Source organism: Culex quinquefasciatus, chromosome 1, assembly GCF_015732765.1.
Source record: "Culex quinquefasciatus strain JHB chromosome 1, VPISU_Cqui_1.0_pri_paternal, whole genome shotgun sequence".
NCBI classification, from domain to species: domain Eukaryota; kingdom Metazoa; phylum Arthropoda; class Insecta; order Diptera; family Culicidae; genus Culex; species Culex quinquefasciatus.
In genome coordinates this window covers 77,762,990-77,786,312 of record NC_051861.1, presented here as the reverse complement: position 1 = coordinate 77,786,312, position 23,323 = coordinate 77,762,990, and the positions used below count along the sequence as shown (strand labels likewise).

General features: G+C 43.7%; 1 protein-coding gene across 1 annotated transcript in view; it reads left to right on the top strand.

Annotated features, from left to right (window-relative positions):
• LOC6042499 overlaps window positions 1–22,293 on the top strand; it is a 32,168-nt gene extending 9,875 nt beyond the window's left edge. The window contains 7 exon segments of the mRNA XM_038266875.1: window positions 11,739–12,060; window positions 12,123–13,710; window positions 13,772–13,866; window positions 13,869–14,137; window positions 15,365–15,471; window positions 15,639–15,803; window positions 17,866–22,293. Of these exon segments, the coding sequence (XP_038122803.1) occupies window positions 11,755–12,060; window positions 12,123–13,710; window positions 13,772–13,866; window positions 13,869–14,137; window positions 15,365–15,471; window positions 15,639–15,803; window positions 17,866–20,273 (4,938 nt within the window). The 5' untranslated portion in view covers window positions 11,739–11,754 and the 3' untranslated portion in view covers window positions 20,274–22,293.
• Window positions 22,294–23,323: the final 1,030 nt, after the last annotated feature.

Sequence of the window (23,323 nt, the reverse complement as noted above, 5' to 3'; positions counted from 1 at the left end):
ATACCGTAGATTTTGATGTATTCCAAACTATTCTTCAACTCACTGATTTACGTGCTTCACCTCTATAGAAGATCACTTTTCTTTCCATGGATTCAAATTCCTGTTCCCCTATTTCGGTTTTTTGAAAAAAAAAATCAGTTTTGATACAAAAATTCATAACTCGGTTGAAGGTTTTTTGCCCATTCTGGAAATTTTTGAAAAGTCCCCTAAAACATATCAGAAAATTAAAAATAGTGTTTTTTTTTTGCAAATCAAGTTTTAGTAACAAAAAGTGAAATTTAAAATCACTAAAAAAAAATCTTTTTTTTTCAGTGTAGTCCTTATCCATACCTACAACTTTGCCGAAGACACCAAATCGATCAAAAAATTCCTTCAAAAGATACAGATTTTTGAATTATCATATACCAAATTTGTATGAAAAATTATATGGACAAACTAATGATGCAAAATGGCTTCTTTGGGCATAAAGAATTCACCAAAAAAGTTTCAGCCGGATTAAAAAATTACAAAAAATAAAATTAATAAAAAAAAGATCGATTTCGTAGAGAACTGCTCATTAGCTAAATAGATATTTTTTTATATTTTTGCTTTTTTCCACTTGAATATTACATATTTACAAATGCTGAATAAAATCAGTTAACCCTCTACTGCCAAATTTTTTTTCGTATTTTTTATTTTTCTCGTGTTCAGGAGGTCATTTTGAGCAACTTTTGTTCTACGAAAAACTTCACTTCTCTTGTTTTATTTTTTTTTTCTTGTTTTATTTTTAGTATTTTAAATTGCATTTATCTTGTCTAGTTTTTGTTTGTTTTTGGTAGTATTTGGCCTATATACCACCTCCTATCATTACATTCAGGCTATCTATTTTTTCATGTTTTTACAGCAACTTTTGCATTTTTTTGCTTGTTTTTTTCAGATTTTCTACTATAGAATGGCACCATTATCATTTCAATTGTAAAAAATGCATGGAGGCATAGTCTTGGACACTACAAAAATTACTGCATACATCTTTTTACTTAAAATGTAGGAAATGTTAGTAAAAAAAGACAGCCTAAATTGACCCCTAAAAAGATTTACATTTTTTTAAATATTGGAAAAGTCACATAAAACAACTAAAACTCCCAACCCATAAATTATCTAACATTTTTAGAGTTACTTCTTTCCAATCAAATCAAAAAAAGTAAAAAAAATGGTTTTTTGGCGATTTTTTAATCGAAGCCCGTCTAGAGGCGGGGTTGGGTTGTAGAAATTAAACATTGGCTGACGGTTTACAAAATTTTGTCGTTCTGGACATATTTTGCAAAATAATAAAAATAATAACAAATTGGGTTATGGACACTTGAAAAATTTCAAAAAAATGTTGATTTCCTTAGGGTCCACATTTCATGCCCAAAATAATGTCCTTGACAAAATTGGTCAAAATTTTCCCATAAATCTGGCCATATTTAGCAAAATAAAAAATGATGACACATTGAGTTATGGAAAATTGGTCAAAATTTTCTCATAGTTGATTTGAAACTCATCAATAATTCATGCCGGGACCCGTGGTGTAGGGGTAAGCGTGATTGCCTCTCACCCAGTCGGCCTGTTTTCGATCCCAGAAGGTCCCGGTGGCATTTTTCGAGACGAGATTTGTCTGATCACGCCTTCCGTCGGACGGGGAAGTAAATGTTGGCCCCGGTCTAACCCAAAGGGTTAGATCGTTAGCTCAGTTCAGGAGTAGGAGTCGTCTCCCTGGGTCCTGTCTCGGTGGAGTCGCTTGTAGGCAGTTGGACTCACAATCCGAAGGTCGTCAGTTTAAATCCCGGGGCGGATGGAAGCCAAGGTGTAAAAAGAGGTTTGCAATTGCCTCAACAATCAAGCCTTCGGACACCTAGTTTCGTGTAGGAATCTCGTAATCGAGAACGCTAAGGCAATGCTGTAGAGCGAATAATTTGATTTGACAATAAAAATAATTAAAAATTAGGTTGACTAATGAATAATGATTGTTTTTTAAACATTGGAGTACGGATTATAAGGAGTTTTTTTGTTATTATTTTATATTTATTTTTAAACCGATCCTCGGTCCTAACCCGGTCGGAGTACCTATAAGGACCTAATAAAAATAATTAAAAAACGTTTCTTAATCCACCATTAGGTGGTTGGTGCCTTCCTCACATTTACAATTTATTTCAACTCCAAAGTTGTCCTTAACCAGATTTCAATTGGGTCCTAAAATGAAGCTTAGATTGCTGATATTATTGTTTACAGCGATAAAGCTTATTTTTCTGAGTACAATGACCCTTTGTACGACCACAAAGAGTTTAAAATGGATTTTTAAATCAATTTTGAAAAATTAACCTCGCGGTCCTTCTTGACAGAAAAGCTCCTACTTGACAGCTCGTTCCAAGGGGACCATAGTTAATCCATCGAAAAAATGTTGTCTTGTAAAAAAAAATTTTGCATTAAAATGAAAAAAAGTGGTCAGAAATGGTTTTTAATCGTGTTTTTTAACGTTTTACATAAAAATTTACATAGGGCTTTAGCTGGGTCCTGAAAAGACAGAATGCGTAACGTGATTTCCGAATGATCCCAACTGCTCCTCACTGATACAACTGCACTGAAGCTATAAACAGAAGGCTTTGTTCAAGCTCAAGCGTGACATATTTTTTGCTGCTGAAGTGACTCGTTTTGAAACATTTTATATGGGTCTGATGATATTAAAGTTTTCACAGAAAAATTAAGTTCTTCGTGCTTTTTTTGTACGTAAACTAAACAATGGGTGGCCAAAAGAGTCCTTCTTTGTTTTCAACGTGATGAAATATTGCGTCAGAAGTGGGGGAATTTTGTGAATAAGAAGAGTAACCGGATGGAAGTTACGAGATTATGTATCTTTGAAGCGCAGTGATAATAAAGGAGTAAGATTATTCAATGTTATTTGGCAGGTACCATTCACAGTAACTGATAATTCATCGTAAACAATTCGTAAACATAGGTTTTGAGTGAGACATTTTTTTTTTTTTTGTTGCCCAATGGGCATTGGGTTAAGTTCACTGCGACCACCTGAGAAGGCTATCTTTTGTGATGTACCCTGGTTACTGTCCATACTACAAATTACTCGTATCCATTGAATCGGAAGACGAGGGGTTATTTTGCAGACATGGTTTATCCCAATCCGGCGCAATACAGTCGATGAACTGTATGACCTTCTTGGGATGGGTGTGGTGCCATACATCGTACGGCGTTAGAAGGTGCGATCCAAAGAACCGCAGCCTTCGAGACACAAGTGCTCCGCAGAAGCAGAGTAAATGTGCCGAGCTTTCCAGCTCAGTTAAACAAAAACGACAGAGGTTGTTAGGCCACCTGCCGATTTTGTGCAGGTGATATCTGGCAGGACAATGTCCTGTTAGAAGGCCTGCGAGTATTCGTAGTTCCTACGGTTTAAGCCAAGAAGTTTCCTGGCAATTGAAGGACTTGGAGTGATAAAAGTTTTAGCTTGTCTCAATCCTCGCATCTCGCCCCAGATTGAAGCGATTTGCAATTGTCCCCAATTAGTTATTTCTTGCTTCACGGCACATTTTGAGATTCCAAGGAACGGCTCGGGACCCACGAAGATGTTTGATGAGCCTTGTCTGGCAAGTTCATCAGCCATTTCGTTGCCTTCAATGCCGCAGTGCCCTGGGACCCAAAACAGCATCACTCTGTTATGCCGAGAAGCAAGTTCCCTTAGGGAAGCGACGCACTCCCAAACAAGTTTGGATTCGCATTTAGAGGATTTTAATGCCAATAGTGCAGCTTGGCTATCCGAGAAAATACCGATTTTTGCGTGTCTATAATTTCTCATAATACACGTCCTCGCACAGATGTGTATGGCATACACTTCTGCTTGAAAAACGGTAGGCCACTTTCCCATAGATATGGTTTCCCTGGTTCGTGAGTGAGACATAGCTCTAATGAAAAAGTTAGCGACGAATTATGGCAATCTCGATTTCATCTCTTTTCTTAAGACTGACTCAAAAGCTCGACGCCCTCGACTTTTTTATTCCTGACAAAATAAACTATAGATCGATTACAATACTTGCCACTTCTTGGCATCATTTCTCAAACAGTAAATTGGTTCCGCTTTGACAGTTCTAAATTGAGGCCGCTTTGCGGACAACTGTTCTGCACCCAGGGCTTTAGTACCCAATTGTTTCCAAATCAAGTTCCCGCACCGAAAAAGACTTGATGAAAATAAGTTTACGAGCAAAAAAAAATCTTATACAGACTTTTCCAGAAAACATGCAGACTATCATTTGAAGCAATGTGGCAACCGGGCGTTTCACATCTGGCGCGACTCTCGCACATAAATAAAAAGACCCGGCCTTTTGAGGTTATTCACCCTTTTTGTATCTTCCAAAAAACTTTTTCATAGCATAACTTTAAAAGTACTTCACTAAACGGAATAAAATTTAATAGGGTCTTAAAACGAACAGAATAAGGCGTATCCGGCCAAAATCAGTTCAGCCAGTTCCTATCTACAATCACTTAGCTTAGAACATCTAAGTAAAGTAGTTGCTTAAGAAAGTCTGCAACTTACGTTCGTCATCCACAATCAACTTATGGCCTATCTACAATCACTTAGCTTAGAAAATTTCACTTAGCTTAGGAATTTGAATCAATGGAAATGAATCTGAGTTTCTACAATGGAAAAGTAATCAAATTAGAAACTGACGTTTGGTTTGGAAAATTTCAAAATCTACGGTAAGTTGACGTTTCCATATCAAAGGTAAACAAACAACTGCATAGCAACGTATATCAGCCCAGCAAGTTTTCTAAGTTGATTGTGGATGACGAACGTAAGTTGCAGACTTTCCTAAGTAACTACTTTACTTAGATGTTCTAAGCTAAGTGATTGTAGATAGGCTTGCTGGGCTGATATACGTTGCTATGCAGTAGTTTGTTTACCTTTGATATGGAAACGTCAACTTACCGTAGATTTTGAAATTTTCCAAACCAAACGTCAGTTTCTAATTTGATTACTTTTCCATTGTAGAAACTCAGATTCATTTCCATTGATTCAAATTCCTAAGCTAAGTGAAATTTTCTAAGCTAAGTGATTGTAGATAGGCCATAGGTATACGTGAAGGTATATCTAGGAGGTATATTTAAGAAGTTCATTTTTCGGATGTTTTTATAGCCTTTCCTCAGTGAGGAAGGCAAAAATATATTACATGAATGAATTATATTCCTTTAAGTTGTTGTTGTCCTACTCTCTCATATGATCTGTTCAATAACAATTTTTTCTTCTCATTACCGATGATCCTGATTTTCTGATTACAAAATTAGATATTCTAACAGGACTTGTCATTGAAATGGCCTCCGTTTTGTTATTCCCTGCCCGAAAATTGAAGGAGAAAAACGTCCAAAGGTGTCAAATTCCACCAAATTATTCTACAAAATAGTTGCATAGTGTGCCAAACCACATGGCAAGCCCAGTTCCTAGTCCTTTGTCCAAAGTCTGTGACGTACTTCATCGTCGTTGCAGCGACTCTGAAGGAGAAAGGAAGTTTGCCCAACCTGCCAAAGCTTCTTACATATGTAGCGTCGCACATAGCAATTCCCAAAAAAAAAAATCAACCAGTGGCAGAATGGCGTGGCAAACGAGAGGTTGCTTGCGCGAAATTGAAGTCCTTTTTTCTGGAGTTTCGTTTCGTTTAGCTGGTTTTGGCTTTTTTTTATTGTTGTTGATTTGGTAGAAAAAAAAAAAACGTAACGAATGGACCTTGGAAACGAGAAGAAGGTCGATGCAACCAACCAGCAGCAGGTAGCTGCATCTTTTTGGCAAATGTGCGAATCGTTGAGGTGGAACAAGAACAAGACTTCGAGGACAACCGTTTGGAACGTCTCGGCAGCAGCGTTGGAAGGTTGGGATGTGAAAGGTATTGTTGTCCTGCCGCTTGGCTGCCTTGAGAGAGAGAGAGGGGCAACGTGGACACAGGTTGCACCTCGTGGGATTTCACTTTTCGGTCTCGGTTCGGGGAGTGAAGGGCCATGTGCGAATAGTTGGGATGAATTCGATGAGAAGACGACAGTATCTAACATGTGTTTCAAAATTTCAATAAACCCGACAAGCTTATCGACATTTTGAGAGTGAGACTCTGAGACCCAGAATCCTTCAAACCAACGTCAACATCGACTTGGATTCAACCTCCCGCCGACCCGTCGTTGTCGACACGTGTTGCATAATAACACGTTCAATTTGCAATTTGTGCTGCTGCTGCTAAAATGCTGAATCCACAGACAAATAAGCTCAAATCACATAATTTTTCAAAATCGCATAATTGCAAACAGTTTTAAGTAATTGTCAAACGAGCTGTGGTGAATTGAAATTGCTCGTGGAATGAAAAAGAGATTCACGTCCGTTTGTCTGTGCTAAAACGAATCACTTTGCTGCTGCTGGAAGCCACTCGAGGACTCTCCTCTCGTAGGTACATATTGCTTGTGTGCAATTGCCGTGGAAGCTATTAATGCTGCTTTGTATGTCATTGAGGACACTATTTTGTATGCACTTTTGAGCGTTCCAAGCTGTTTGCAACCGTTCAGCAAAGCGATTCGAGCGTCGACTTAGAACCCGTGATGATCGCGTGTGTTTGTGCTCCCTATACCCACGATCGGTTCAAGGCGATCAAAGTTCTTCGATCTACTCAGCGGCGGCGCAGCACAAACAGCTGTTTTGTCCGCAAAGGCTTGAACCCTTTGATCCGATGCCCTTAGACTAGTCGAGCTGCAGCGCAGCAAGTGGATGTCGTCAGCCTTGAGGCACGATCGACTTGGTGTATAGTACAACACACTTCCTACAGCGCTTCGAGAACTTCTAGAAGGTTAATCCTCTCTGATGAAGGGTTTTTATTACGGACAGACAAAGGGACGACTGTTTCAAGTCGACGTTTTTTGTGCTGTGGTATAGAACCACGCCGCTCTAATTCCAGAACGTATTGATTCGTTCCGTTCTGCCACACAGCTGCGATGATTACACAGGGCGCAATGTGAGCAGACACGGGGGCACCACGACTACACACAGTCAGGGTAGAACCACTCCGTGCGGTGCAAGGAAGACACACTCACAGTGAGTGAGTGTTACAGTAGCATCGGTTACGGTCGAAAGCCCGAATAAGTGCAACGTCGGTGCACCAGGGTGCGACAATAGGCACAACGACGGGTTTGACAACAATCTAGCTCGTCGGGCCAACATCGGCTTGCTGTTGAGCAAACTGTTTACCCACTGAGTACTAACCAAACAAACTACCCTACCCGCAAGTGCAAGTAGACATCACAATTACTACCGCATCAACCAGAATCGAACTTAGAAACTCTCGAACTACTTGCATTCATCGGTACACAGAGAGAGAGAGAAAGCTACTACTAGGGGAAGGGTGGTGTTGGTATAAGCCCGCAACCAACACCTTGCCGTCTTTTGAAGGTGCGCGCACGGTAGTGATTTTCAGCACCGTTTTTTGCCCTTCCTCTATTTGTTGCTACTAAAAATAACCTTGAGTTATTAGTTTGTTTGTCGATTTTGGTTCTGGCAGACCGATGGTGGTGGTACTTTTGGCCTGCAAAATGAAAGAATTTCGATTACATTCGATCGTGCACCCCCACACACTAGCCAGGTCGTTGATTGGGTTGATTTGTTTAGTCGAAATATCCAACCGGATTTTGGAAATTTAAGTGGCGATACAAACTCTTGGTTGCGCTACAACCGGATTCAATATCCGTTGGGAACACTAAAATACTTAAAACTTCAACGTGTGATATCGCGCAGAAGTTTGACGTTTGAGCTCAATAGGGCTTTTTAGCCGAATGAATTTACATGAAAAACGAGTATGTTCATGGCACCGTGCCGTGTGGAAAACAAATAGCTGTCACTTCCAAACAACACCCAGTTGATTTTTCAACCTTCTATTGACTCAATGTCAGGCTTAGTTTTAACAAATGTCGGTCTGATAACTCAGTAACAACATTTCGAAACCCACAATCCTGCCGTTTCGGGAAAATCTACATTCAAAATTTTGCAATTTCGATCAATTCCTATTTCCACGAAAAAGCATGAGCACCATCATTTTTGTCAAAACGTAATAGAAAATAGCAATAATTTCATCATAGAGAGCAATTTGAAATTAATTAATTAAAAATTGAGAAAAAGAAATTACGCCTTTTTGAAGAGTGTGCCTACATTTTTGCCCCACCGTGTTCGCCACCCACCCAACCAAAACAACGGTATCGCCCGTCAGGTTACGCCAAAAAGCAGAAGTAAATAACCGATTCGCCCTTTTGTGTTTTTTTAATTTTTCGGGTTTTTAAGGAAAAAAGTGGTTAAACAACTATTTTATCATTGTGAAACGTTACAGTCAGTGATAATACAGTGATGTTTGCAACCTCATTGATAAAAAATGGGTCTAGAAAGCCTTCAGAAGGATTCCGATTCAGCCCATTCGTTGAGCATGGTTCACGGCTATGATACACAATAAATAGCAAGTTGGTTTGAGGATGTGGTGTATATTGAAGTGACGTTCCTTGGGGTGTCCCCGCCGGAAGTGGGAGATATGGCAGCTGACGACTAGGCCACCCCGCGACAACATCCTGCCTTCGCAGTCTTTGCATAGCTTCAATGGTTACGGAGGAGATGATTTTGTACGGTATTCCTCCTAAATCTCCCTACACTTACTTTTTGTCCTGCAACTGCTCGACCCAGAATCCCCGGATGTCCCAAGAACCGATAAATTATGGACCTTCATGTCTAGATTGTGAAACCAGACAAGATCCAATACTACAATAATTGAAATTAAAAGTTATGTATTTAGGATCATACAAATCTGTGTTTGTTGTGGAATTGTGGTCAAAGACATCAGAAACATACATTTTGATCAGCCCGGGAGCATGTTCACAGCTCCCATACAAACTGAGCGTACCCCTTTTTATGGGCCCAGTGGGCCTAAGATGGCGGCCTTTGCTATCATATAGCCAAACGTTTGAAAATGGCGAATAGTTTAAATTACTATAGTTTTTGTCTTGTTTCGGTTTAAAAAGACAAAATAAGCATTCTGGAATCGAAAAACGAAACTATTGGCACTACGCCCCCCGGGGCATGGCCTTCCTCTAACGTGGGATTTCTGCTTCAGCGCCTCTGACGAGACAGGAGAAACCGGCACCGACGTTTTACTTCACCATCCGATAGAAGCTCAGTGGATAAGGCGGGAATCGAACCCGCGTCTCATAGCATCATCGGGATCTGCAGCCGAAGCCGCTACCCCTGCGCCACGAGACCCACATTCTGGAATCATTTTCTTGAAAAACTTGTTAAAGTTACGCCAGGTTAAAATATTAGTCTCGAACAGTTGGAGGGAGCGTGCCGCGAAAGCCGTCACGAAAAAAAAGTTTCCCATGCAAATTTTGAGTTGCGTTTTTAATGGGCGGACTCCGACGAGGTCCACTTGTCATCTGTCGGTGGATACGCGCAACTCACGAAAACTGTCATGTTAGGGGACGGCTGATTTTGATCCATTTTGAGGATTGTCAAGTGAAAATTCACTAAATTATAACGAAAATTTAGTGTTTCAAAATATACGTCGGAACTTGCAGAAAACACTACATTCGCCCCTCGTGATTGGGTGAAAACACAAGGGCGGAAACTCAATTTGGTTTGTTTTGATTGATGTTGTTGATTAGCCCTTTTGTTTTATGCTTGTAAAACTACTTATTTTCGGAATTTTGAAATGTTGGAGGGTGTTTTAGAATCAGTTTTGTTTGCTTTACATGATTCTGACGAAAACCCAGTTTGTTTACATTTGAGGGTTTCGCCCTTTTGAAAAGTTGTTACTGAACTTGTCGCCTTAATGAACCTGTGTGATTTATTTATGGAAAAAGAGATTGATATCACAAACACTACCGCGCTTCCATTGTGTTAGTATTTTTTTCGTTAGCCTTGTAAGCCATACAAAATTCACTTTCCGAAGCATATACTCCTAATAAGCTAGGACAGCAACACTAAGTAGTTTATGGACGACACCTAAAACAACCCCTTACATATTTTTTACAAAATTAAATATCTTCCAAGACAGCACAAAAGCAAAAATTGTGACATGTTGCGTTCATTACCACAATCGTGACAGACGAACGTTTGCATTGACCATACCAGTGCCAAACAAACAAAGTGGTCAAAACATTGATCGTGCAAACGGACATTGCGTGAATAGTGGTGACGACTTAGTCTGACTTATAGTGCAGCAAAAAGGCTGTCGTCCACCAACACGTGACCAATTATTGTCCCACTGAACTAACAATAAAGTAACGAGTACAAAAACGTAATCACAGAAAATTAAACGAGTTTCACTTGAATGAAATACGTCATTTGTGTCGAAAAAAACGCTTAATCATCAAGATCAAAAATATTTTCCTGTTTTCTACCTTAAAAATGTGTCACTGTGACAAACGCTCGACGTCGTAGTCGTAGTTCACAAATACGTCGTTAATTCAATATTCAACAACGTCTGAAAAAAACACGAAACGCATAGACAAGGGGGGAGGGCTTGGGTGCGTTGTTTTGATCGTGACGCTTGTTTACTGTTTTCTATACACATACCTTACGCACCTCGCGCTTGCTGCTGTGTGGTGGCATGATCTCAGCCCACACAACACCACACTATCGCACTAATACTAGCGAGCGCACAGCAGTATTCCACTGCGCAGCATATTTTTATTTATCAGCTCACAGAAGAAGCAAAAAATATAACTTGGCCAACGAAAACAAACTACGATGAACATAAACACATCGCGCCTCTGAGGCCATTGCGTATTTCGATATGTGTCGAAATAAGATACAACTCGCTGGAAAGGAAGTTGTTTTAGTACTGGGATACGCACTTTCAAGTTTTAACAAATTTGCCTTTATAGCAGGTAATTAACGCCCTGTGTTTGACAGATACTTACCTTTAGTGTCGGTTGCATTGATCAATTAAGGTAAACAATGCAAACGGTAAGGCGTCTGTCATACTGAGCCAGTTTGACACACTTTTATCGACAAAGTCAATGCCAATGTGTGTGCCAAACGTCCCTGCTCCGAACCTGTCTGCTGAAATTGTTTTACCAGTTCGCCATGAGTCACATTCGTACACTGCACGGGTCGAACGGGAATTGACAAGGCAACAAGTACTTGCAGGGGCTGCTGTATCAATCCAACGAGTGGTGGAACAGTGCAGCAGTGAGAGAAACGGCTGACTGAAACGGAGAGGTGATTGAGGTCATCTAGGAATAATGAAATGTTAATTTCTTTCGTGTACACAGGCAAGTTCCAATGGGACGGGAACAAAGTGAATGGATTTTAATTGTCCCATGACGTGTTCAATTGATGTGACCAGCGATAACTGGATGGAAGTATCGCTTCCAAAATTTCACACGTTTCGACCTTCATGGAGTAACTCTGCTAATCACCTTCCAATAGCCGTTGCATTTTTGGCATTCGCTTGAGGGTGTATCGAAAGCGCTTGTTTCTACTTCCTTCGTTCCACTTGGTGTATGCACTCTGAATATACACTTGTTCTGCGAAACGGCACCACCACTTCCCGCCGTGCGTAGCCAATCATCATCCCCAGCCATGTTTTTGTGCAAATTCTCCACGTAGTCGTTGCCGTCGTCGTACGATGACCATCGTCAGTAATTATCATCAGCTGTTCACCACTACTTGACTAACCTCCTTACTATTCTCTTCTTCTGCCTGGCAGGAAATCGCAACTGAAAATGTCCGCCGATTCTCAGCGACGAGCAGCAGCGGCAGGATCGTCCGCAGCTGCCCGCTGCATGCCAGCGATCGTGCCGCCGCAGGCCGTTAGTGATCGGTCGATCATCGACAGTGTGGCCGGCTTCATCAACGATGTGACGCTGCAGACGCAGACGCCCCAGGGCGATGGCAAAGATCACATCCTGTGGGCCCGGTTCGAGAACACCGCCGACATCAGCGATCCCTGCCTTGGCGAGGACTGGGAGCTGGAGGGCGGGATCGCGCCGCCGCTCCTGCTGATCCTTGGATACGCCACAGGGATTCAGGTAATGTAACCCCTCGACCGTGGTCAGGTATCCCGCCGGAATCAACGAATCTTCTGTTCCAGGTATGGATCATCCCAGCCAACGGAGAGGCGATCGAGGTGCTGTCGTGGCGCCACGGTAGTGTCAAGTGCATGCGTGTTCTGCCGACGCCTACTTCCGGGGACGGTGAATCGGCGACCGAGCCGAACGATCAGTTCCTGCTGAAGAGACCGCTGATCGCGCTGTGTGATTCGGCATCCTCGGGCGTTGGGATCGGTAGTGGTAGTGGTTTGTCGGGTGGCGTGGGTGGCAACCAGGCGGGGCAGTACTGCTCGATCAATTTCATATCACTGAAGGACGGCGAGAACGTCAAGAGCATTAAGTTCAAGAACCCGATCGTAGACATCCTCGCGAACAGATCGTCGGTGGTGGTTACGTTCCAGGAGCGGATCGCCATCTTCGATGCGCGAACTCTGGAGGATCGGTTAACGGTTACCACGTGCCATCCGAGTCCGGGACTGAATCCAAACCCGATCGCCTTGGGACCACGCTGGATTGCGTACGCCGAGAAGAAACTGATGGCATCGAAGCGATCGAGCGGAGGATGCGACGGGGATGGGGTCACAAGCTACACGGCTACGGTATTGAATGCGGCCAAGAGTTTGGGCAAAGGATTGAGGGAACTGGGAGAGCAGATGGCCGCGGGCTTAACAGGAAGCCACTCGGGTCCAAGTTCGATCACCGGATTGGTTTCCGGCTCGGGGATGCCAGTAACCAGCGAAGGCAATCAGCCAGGAATTGTTACGATACTTGACATTAAGTATCCGATTAAGGATGTCAGTCCGACCACGGGAACTCCAATTGCCAGCACGGGCAATGATCCGATGGTTGCGCACTTTGTCGCTCACTCGGAAGCGATCGTTGCGATGCAGTTCGATGCGTCCGGTATGCTGCTGCTGACCTCGGACAAGCGTGGACACGACTTCCACGTCTTCCGGATCCATCCTCATCCAAGTGGGCCATCGCTAGCCGCGGTTCATCACCTGTACATTCTCCACCGTGGAGACACAACCGCCAAGGTACAGGACATTGCGTTTTCGCTGGACTCGCGATGGGTTGCGATCTCAACACTGCGAGGGACAACGCACGTATTCCCGGTGACCCCATACGGCGGTCCGGCCGGCGTACGTACCCACGGATCACCCCACGTTGTAAATAGACTATCCAGATTTCACCGCTCCGCCGGACTCTCCATTGAGGGCAGATCCAGCAGTCCGGTTTCACACTTGGAGCACCCTTCGACCGTCACACCAACATCCGCCTACGCCAACCCCCGTATTCCTCCGTTCCCACATCCGACGGTTGTCCAGCCGCTAGCACAACTCCGCCAACCGACGAGCCTCAGCTCCCAATCGGCGAGCACTACGAGCACCAAAAGCGCCGCCAGCAGCGGTCGCCAACGGCACTCTTCGTCCTCATCGGATGACCTCGTCAAACCGTTGCGTGTTTGCGCTACCTTTGCTAAAGCCCGCTCCTGGCTGCTGGACCCGCCCGGAACGACTCGGGACACTCCGGCTCACAGGATTCAACGCAAACCGATCGATTCGCTGTTTATCATCGCGGCTCACGGAGCCCTGATCCAGTACGATCTGGACCCGAAGCATGTGACCAGTAAGTAGAGCAAACCGTAAAACAGATTCCTCCCTTTCAGCCAAGATTTTTCCTCACTTAGACATACCCAAAGAAAAGGTCTGTGACGATACGCCGATCGAGCTGGAGGTGGAAGCCAAGGCGCAGTGGACCCTGCAACGGCAGGAGACGGCCTCGGCCGGGGACATTCAACCCCACTACCGCAGGACAACTGGCTGATCAAGGATCGCTTCCTGGAGGAGCTGGGCGGGGATGTGGGCAGCGACTATGGAAGTTTCGACCACCATCGGGGCATCGTCGGCGGAGCAGATCATCGCGGCAGCACCAGCAGCATAGATCACGACGACCGCTGGCTGTCGCAGGTGGAGATCATAACGCATGCCGGACCGCACCGCAGACTGTGGATGGGGCCGCAGTTTATGTTCAAGACATACAATACGCCGAGCGGGTAAGTTGTGGAAATTGACTTGTCTCAGCCTGCCAGCTAATCAAACTTCTAGCAATCGCGTAAAAAATTTACCATGAAATTTGAACATTGTGTTTGTGATTCTGAGTTTCATGAACGCTTGTTCGCGATTTTGGTAACTATTTTTTCTCCGTGCACCCGTTCTACCTTCACTAAGTTGGAATTCAAAGAAAGTAGTTCCTGCACTGCACAATCTGGTGTAGATATTCTCCATTTTGGCGATGTACTCCTCGATGTCATCGCCGGCTCGGTATCGGGTCTCTGACAATTGTTCCAGCAAGGACACTCTTGTTGAAAGCGTAGCCTTTTGGTGGTGTTTGGTCAAAGCTTCCCAAGTTCCTTTTGCCGTTCTAGTCGCATTGATTATCTCGTACTGGTTTTCTTCCAACAGCAGCAGGATCGTGGCCCGAGCCCGTTCGTCGAACTCTGCCCATTCTAGCGGAACTGCAACGGCAGCATCTCCTGCACCTCCTTCAACCGGTGGGATGTCATTCTTCACAAACTCCACAGCCCTTCTCTGATCAGGAGCGCTTCGAATTGTTCAGCTTGACCGATTCCAATTGCTTCATCTCCATTTTTCTAGTTCTTGATTAACGGTTCTTTTTCCGAACTCGTTCTGGGCCCATAACTAGTTGGAATTCAAAGAAAGTACGTCCGGTTCGGGTAAGAGTACACAGGTTAAAAGTGTATTTGTAAAAATAACAAGCTCTCCGTTACTACGTTAACTGCTAAACTACTTTGATCTCTCGTATAAACTAACACATTATTCCTATATTGACACAAAAGCTGCTGTTCCGCTACTCTTCGGATTTTTCATAGAAAACCTAATCGTCCCCGACCAACTGTCACACACACATACTTACTTTACTCAGTTCTTAACCGTTGAAATCGGCTTAAAAAAAGGAAAGGAACCCGAATCCTGAGGACAGTTTACCGTATCATAATATTATCGAGAAATTAAAAAGAGAGATGTGAGCCGGTAACATGGAGTGACATTTTCGCAGCTTCTCGATTATTTGTTTGTCACATCCCGCAAACGTCACTGCTACACGCTGATTCCAAACGGGATGCATTCTGTCAAATTTTCACAACACCCGCTTATTTCAGGTGACGCAGATTTGCTTAAGTTTCGAGCTGGCACGTTAGAGGAAGTTATGATGGTGGTGGGTGCGCAAATGAATAGATTTCGTTTCGTTCTTTCTTTTCCAGATCCCCGCTGACCTCGATCGACACTGAATCGGTGGAAATCGGCGCCGGCAGCGGCACGGTGAACCGCCCGGCACGGTCCAATCCAATGAATATGCCCGTTTCTGGAGGTATGAGGCCATTGGTACCCGTACTCATTGAATCTGGATCATGTAGTAATTCAAACTCTGCACTCACTCGGCCAGACAGCGTCATGTCTAACGTATTTCCTTTCTACCATTTTCGCTTCCGCTTTCCCCCGGATGTGCTGCTGTTACAATGGATGTATCGAAAGCAGGTAGCTACGAGCAAAGTCCCCGGATGATGAACATGACCGAGTTCCGGCACCACGAAAACCTGGACACGGAGTTTTCTTCGCTCGGACCGGTCGAGTCCCAGCTGCGGGAGGATCTCGCCGATGCCATGCGTGAATCGCCAATGATCTCGGGACGAGACACAACAGGTGAGAGTCTTAGCCTATAGTAGTCATAGTTTCCTCGTATCATCCATTCCTCTTTACGTTATCGTCACACTGTGTCCTGAACCGCAATTCCACTACGCACACCACCCTCATTCTTTTCTCTTCCTAGCTGACTGATAATTTCTTTGTTATTTTCTAGAAGTAACTAGCACTGAATAACTCCTGCTTGTGTGTACTCTCCCTCAATTTCCTATTGCAAATACCTTCACACACATCATATTCTACTCTTGCTGTAGACTAGAACAACATTGATTGGTGCAGGGTTGGATAAGTAGATCCGAAAGTAGTGTCTAAGCAATCAGCTGAACTGAAGATGTATCGAAACTGTGTACATGAACATAATCAAGCAACACAAACAAAAGTGATAAGCTTTAAGCCATAGAACTGAATTGATGCCATACATAAGATGTGTTTAATTTTGCGTTTACGTTTTGATGTGTACTATATATTTATTAAGTCGCGTTTAATAATAACAAATGCTGCTATTTGGTATTGGTGTTGTGCTTTTTATTTCATCATCTGCTTGCTCACACTCTTACTCCCCCAATCTTTCCTGATCAATTAGTATACTCTCGTTAGCTGCTCTGACGTAGCACTGGGTTCTGGTAAATACTGTCGTACGTTCTCATCCAACTTCCATCATAGATTGTACAGAAGGTTGAAATCTTTCTGACGATCGCCCACTCGTTAGAGCCATCTTTTGTTGAGCACAAGCGGCAGTAGTTTGAAAAGGCTTTTACACTAGGTGGTAAAATCATTTTTATAAAGCTTAAGTTACACTCAAGTATACAATTTTCAAATGTTTAGCTGTTTGATGTCCATATTGCTGTAGAAGTTACTAAAGTCTAAGTAAAAACAATCTCAAAAAAGATTGTAATAAAATAAGCAGAAAACTTTGAGAAGATCTTTTTCTAATTTAATTTTCTAAACGTATGAATCGAGCATAAACAGTTAGTTCAATCAGCTTGTTTAAAAATTTCAACACAAATTGTTAGGTTGACAACCCTACTTTGGTTCAAAATTAACTTGCCAACTGTCAACTGCTCAATAATGAATAAAAGTAAGCAGAAATCATCAATGAGGTATAAACGAAACAAAAAATACTTCATACATTGATTAGTCATCTGCTTAACAAAATTTCTTTCTATTATTACAATTACACAACACACAAAGAACTAATCACAGCACCTTAGTAGTTTTAAGATGGCACTAACCAGCATTAGCGGCACTTGACAATGAAATTGTTCGATCGCATCACTTGTTTGGTATGGGGGTTGCTGTACACAACTTGTTGCTTTATGTGAACGTGCGAATCCAACCTAAGTACGGTAACTTAGCCCTTGCACCACAATTCATCGCGAATAATTTCGGCAAAAATCAAACAAACAAGAAGAAGCAAGAGCAAGAAGAAAAAGGGAGAAAAGAAGCCAAAGGCAGGTGGTTTTTCGTTTAGCTAACTTCGGTTGCTTTAACTTATCTTTTCCAAATTCTGTTATAACGTGACCAAGCGAAACAAAAACAAAAAAAAAATCGATCTCTTTGTATTAGACTGTGTGCGTTTTACTACACTTGATTTTGTTCAGTAGTTTTGTTACTTTAGTTTACCTCTCGGGCAGTCGTTTTCTTGCAAGCTTTCATTAATACAAAACCTAATAATTTACGTTTAACATCGATTACTATAACCACATACCGTTCCAACACCACGCCCAACATGCTCAATGCGCTGCTTTCGACAACAAATTTGGTTAAAAAGTAACCATTTTCTCCCTGTTTCTTTTGTCTCAATTGTTTTGTTCGCACTTTATTCGTTAACTGTCCTACACCTCGAACCTACCCCCAAAATTACCCTGAGGGCGCGTGGTGTTGGAACAATATTGCATGGTTCGGTACTCAAGAAAAACCTGCCAACAGAGCAGTTTAGTAACTTGTCAAAATACTGCAAAAAAAAAAAAGATTCCGTAGCTCTCTCAGAACAACACTTGCCAGCGGCTTTGACTGACCACTTTTTCTCCCCTTTTTCTTTCTCTTTTCTCTCCTATTTAAGGCTACGCGAGCGCCACGCCCATTCCGGCCGGTCTGTCCTCGGTGTCCTCTTGCTCCTCCACCTCGATCTACTCGTCGACCCACTCGTTGAACTCGATCTGCGATCATAAGCTCCCGCCCCAACCGTTGACGTACGTTTCGGCGGCGTCCGCGTCCGGGCCGCAACATGCGGGACTTCCGGTCAAGCATGGCGGCGGTCATTTTCACCCCCACCACCATCACTTGCACAGCGAGCAGCACTCGTCCTCGTTGCCGGCAAACTGCTCGCGGCCGGCTTCGGCGGCTAGTAGCCGAGCCTCGGGGTCCGTAACGATCGCGAAGGTCGTGAACCCGCTCGGGACGGTAACGACCGTTAGTAACGTTGGCGGCGGCCGTGAGGGTCAGGATTCGATGGGAGGGGCTGCGGTCCGGGATTGTGACGTTTACATGCACGAAAACTGTGACGAGGCACTGTTCCGTCCGGTGGTTACTGTTCACGGAACACCCGGCGAAGCCGAGCGGGAACGTCGTGGATCCTCACTGGACCGCTTGACCACGGCGGTGATCGCTAGCGATGGGCCTGCCACGCTGATCAGCCGAGAACTGATAGTGCCGGTCATTGAGGAGAAGGACATGGTATACTTCAGTAAACCCAAGAAGAAGGACGAGGAGAACATTGCCAAGTTCGAAGAACTGTCCTCGATCAACAAAAAGAGCAAGAAAGATGAACCGGAAATCATCGAGTCGATCCCGGAAACAACGGACCGCAACATGGCAGGAGACTTTGTCAATATTGAGGTGATCGAGCGCAAGGCAGAGGAACCGAGGCAGTCAAATAGCTACAAGAAAAAGGAGAGAACGCCTCCAACATCCGCTAGAAGTGAAGCCATGAAGAAACCTGCACCGGAACCGATCGAGGTCATCGAAATACTTGAACCGATGGAGGAGCTAGAGCTACCACCGGTTGAGAAACCCGCCCCTCGGAACAACAACAAGAAAAACGGAAAGAAGAAGGAAGACTCACAGAAGGCAAAGTCACCACCAGTGGAAACGAAGCCGACAAACAAGCAAACAGCAGGCAACAACGCGGGCAACAGCAACAATAGGAAAGAAGCCAACAAGCAAGACAATCGAAAGCGTAAAGAAAAGCAACAACCTGCGCCACAACCAGCTCCGGAACCGGAACCGGTGCGTCTTCCGTCGCCACCACCACCCGCACCGATGGTGGAGGACGAAATTCTAAAATCAATCTGCGACGAGTTTCCACCGCTGGAAGCACTCAAAATTGACGATTTGGAACTGTTTGGCGAAACGAATGAGCCGGAAAATTTGAAACTGACCCGAGAGGACATTTGCGTCCAGGAGTCGATGCTAGCTTCCGGCATAGCGGAGGCAGCGTCGGAAGAACCGGAACCGGTGGAGTTTGGTGGCGGCGAGGTTGAGCTCGGTCGCGATTCGCAGTGTGCTGTCGATCGGGATCGGGAGGTCAAGTGTGACGAAGAGGAAGTGGGCACGGTAGAGTTTGAAGATAGTAAGGAGGTCGCGAAGCAGGAAGAGTTTTACGAGCTGTCGACGCGGTACGAGCTGCCGGCGTTGGAGCCGTTTGTGTGCAAAGATTTTGAAGATTTGGGATTTAGCGAGGACGTTAAGAAGGGGGGCAAGAAGGCGGTTAAGCAACCGAGCGAGGAGAAGACCCTGATTAATTTCGAGAGTCCGCTTCAAGAGGATGCTAAGGAAGTGGAAGTCCAGCCATCGAAGAGTAAGTCAATTTTGGATGATAGAAACATTGTGTTTGCGATGTGCTCGAGCTTGCGCGAAGCAACGGACTTTGGGGAATCGAGCTGTTCCGGAAGCAAGAGTCTGTCCACGTCTATTACTCGGCAAGCCGACTTGAAGCCACAGCTTTCGGTTGAGGGGCAGGACTCGGACTACAAGAGCCTGGAGCTGGAGGTGGACGAGAGTGCCATGTTTAACTCACAGCTTCCGGCGTCGTCGGCTTCGGACGAGGAAACTTCCAACTCAAACAACGACGACCAAGAGGAGGAAGCGAAACCGTCGTCGTCTTCGTTGGGTAAACTGTCCCAAGGAGACGACGAAGACGAAGAGCTGCAACCACTGATCTCCAGCAACAAGACGTCGTCTTCGTCCCTGTCGACCACGGTCATCGGACCGCTGGTCGGAGGCGGTCTTGCGGACAGTCTCAGCGGTTCCATGACCACTTCCGGCATTGTGACAGCGGTCGGAAGTTCTGCAAAGACGACATCATCAACAACAACAGCACCATCAGCACTGCCAACGACGGAAGCGAACCAAAGCGAGGACTGCGGAAAGCAGACGGCAACGGCCAAGCAGACAACGGCCGGCAACGGTAACGGCGGCGGAGGAAACAACGGCAATGGCAAGAAAAAGTCCAAGAAGAAGCGGAAATAATTGGCGGCGCAGCGGATGATGCTGCTGGCGGCCACCAGTGGCGCGGTGGTCGCGCTGATCTTGGCAACATCATTGCTGGTTCTGCTGCTCGTGCTATCGTATCTGCTGGTACTGCGGCTCTGCTACACGCTAGTGTTATATTTATTGTATTATTTTTAGAGCACAACGCACTCTTTCGGCGTTACGCCCGTTACCCCCAGGCTGTTTCCTCTTGTCTGTAACGGGCTGTTTCATTTTTCTACTTCGGTATAGTTCTAACCTTCCCGTGTCTATCTAGGAGCAAATGATTGGCGTAGATTTATTATTTTACTTCCGCCAAATATTTATCGGTTCAAATTTGGCAAGCGCCTTACGCGTTCACTCAATGCATCTTTAGTAAACTTAACGTTAACAACCACTAGAGTGAGCAAGACAAACTGTTTGTTTGCATCCCTTTCGAAATGTAAACACAGATTTCCGCTACTCGAACCGAGAATGAACTCCGAGTTTATTCGCCGTTTTGTTAGTTGCACTGGGTAACGCCTAACGGCGCTCTCGGAACTGTCTCTAGATAACGACAAATTGATATCAAACTGTACGGTCGTGTGCAGTTGCCAGCTTTATTTATGAAACAAAACACATATATTTTAACCATAACAAACGAACTATTTTTGTTGACAGATTTTTAGTCATGTTTTATTTTTTGTGTATCAAATCGTTCAAATCGTGTAGACTAGTAAGGGCATTGTTGAAACCTGGACGAAATAAAGCGTATTATTTATACAAAAAGCAAGGCAAAAAAAGATGAGAAAACATCTCACTCGAAATTATTTCGCTTGAAAGTTGCATGCAAGTCAGATATGTTTTCGTCGGTAATTTAGAGTGAATTTCGTAGTTATCAGATCAAACAAAAAACAACAAACACCGTTGAAGAGAAATACTTGAAACGTAGCGACTAAGAGCTCAAAAACGACTGAAAAACAAACAAAACATTTGCTGAATAAAAGAAATGAAGAAATGTTGTTTCGGCTAATTAAAACAAATTCGTTTTCATAGTGAGAGCAGCTCCATTCATGAAGCGTATAAACACACACCTTCACACCAAACCACACACAAACACTCATGACTCACGAATGCGTTCATCATTGTTGTTGATAGTATAAACAAAATAAAAATTAACATGTGCATTACACATGAAGCGGTTATTTATTGTAGGAAGACCAAATTGTGATGCAGAAAGCAAGGTTATTTTTCATACGTTTTTTTCTGCAACACTGCCGAGAGAGTAAACGACGCTCTGGCATTTCCGTACCACACACTCTCTTTGGCAGGTGCTCTGTGAGAGCACATAAAAGAGAATGTGCAAAACGTACGAAAATGCGATTCTGTCGGAGAGAAAAGTTTTGCTTGCTGCGTTTGCAGTCATAGTCTTATTTTAACAAAAAAAAAAAAACTACCAACCAATTAAATTAAGCGATTAAAATTGGTCAACAAAGAGCCCCCGTTCTCATCGTAGGATCTCTCATGTGTAATTTGCCTTTGTTCTGCTTTTTGCTCTCGAACCAACTAAACGACTAAACGACAAACACTACCGGCAACATGAAAAGAAAACCTGCATCACACAGCTGACCGTACCTAACCGTGGTAATTGCTACCACTAATTTGAGACACCACATAACGGACGCAACACAAGCTAACGGACAACGGAAACGCGATATGTCAATGTGAAACGCGAAGGATTAAAGTAAAAGAAAACACTTACATTAGCACTTACTTGTTGAAATATAGTAGCGAAAGAGGGAAAAGAAATGGGGGAATAAAAAGCGCAGAATTCATAAACCACACAAATACAACAGCAGCAAAAAAAGCAAAAAAAAAAAAAAACAAAGGAAAATAAAAAAAGAAATGTGATTATTTGTATATTTATCGATGAGAAGCAGAAAACAACTAAAAAAAGTAGTACGAATAAGATTAAATTAATTTATATTAAAGTATAAGTTACAAAGCAGAGATGATGAAAAAATGGAAATGCAAAAAAAAACAACACTAGACAAAAGACAAAAAAAAACAAGAATAAAAAGTGAAAAATACGAAAATCCAAAACTTGCGGCCTTTTTATTTTGGACCTGACAGTGACAAGGCGCGGTGAAATCTTAATGGCGTTATCGGCAGCATGTGTTGTTGAAACCTAACTGTAAACTAGAGGTGGGCAAAACCGCTCTTTTTTAGGAGCCGCTCATTTTCGTTCGCTCATGTGTTTTTTAAGAATCGTGTGATTTTAAAAGTTATTTCCAGTGATCCCCGTGCACCGCGTTCAACCGCGTTCTCTGTTTTCTGTACTCGATCAAACACCAGCACCGCGTGTGCACGCGTACAAGCAAACCTAAACTCTGCCGTGTACAGTCTGTACGCGCACACGAACCTCGAGTTTAAAACCGAACCTTGCACCCCGGGTACAAACCCCGTGCAAGCCGACGACGCAGAAAAGAGACAAAAATAGTTCCCTCACGCTCCTCTGCTGTAAAGCGGTGTTTCATTCTCCGCTGCAGTCACACTACAGTGTTTGCCACAGAGAGTGAGAAGCAGTCATTTTTCGTCTCTTCACACGCTCTTCGCTCGCACGGCGTTGTACCCGAGGTGTGCACCCCGTGTTTACACCGCGTGTAAACTTGAGTGCGCCGTGCGGGGAGAACTCGAACATGGCAGCCTGGTGTGTTTGAGGTTCATCTGCACTGAAAACTTGTACGGCGTGTACGGCGTGCGCGCGTTTCGGGAAGACTGGTTATTTCACACTGGACTTTTACAAATTATTTGATAAAAAAAAATTAAACTGAAAACGAGAAGATGTTCTTGAAAACCATAGGTCTTGGCGGTCTCTATGTCAAGATTTCTACTCGAACCTAAACATTTGAGTAATTGAATGGTATCCAAACTTAAATCTAGGATTGGAAAAATTGCTATTAATTTTAAAATTGCGTTTATTTCTGCAAAAATTGAACTAATGCTGATATTTTATTTGGAGAAAACATTCTGTGAACTCTTTTCCACATTCTAATTGAATCGATGAAGTC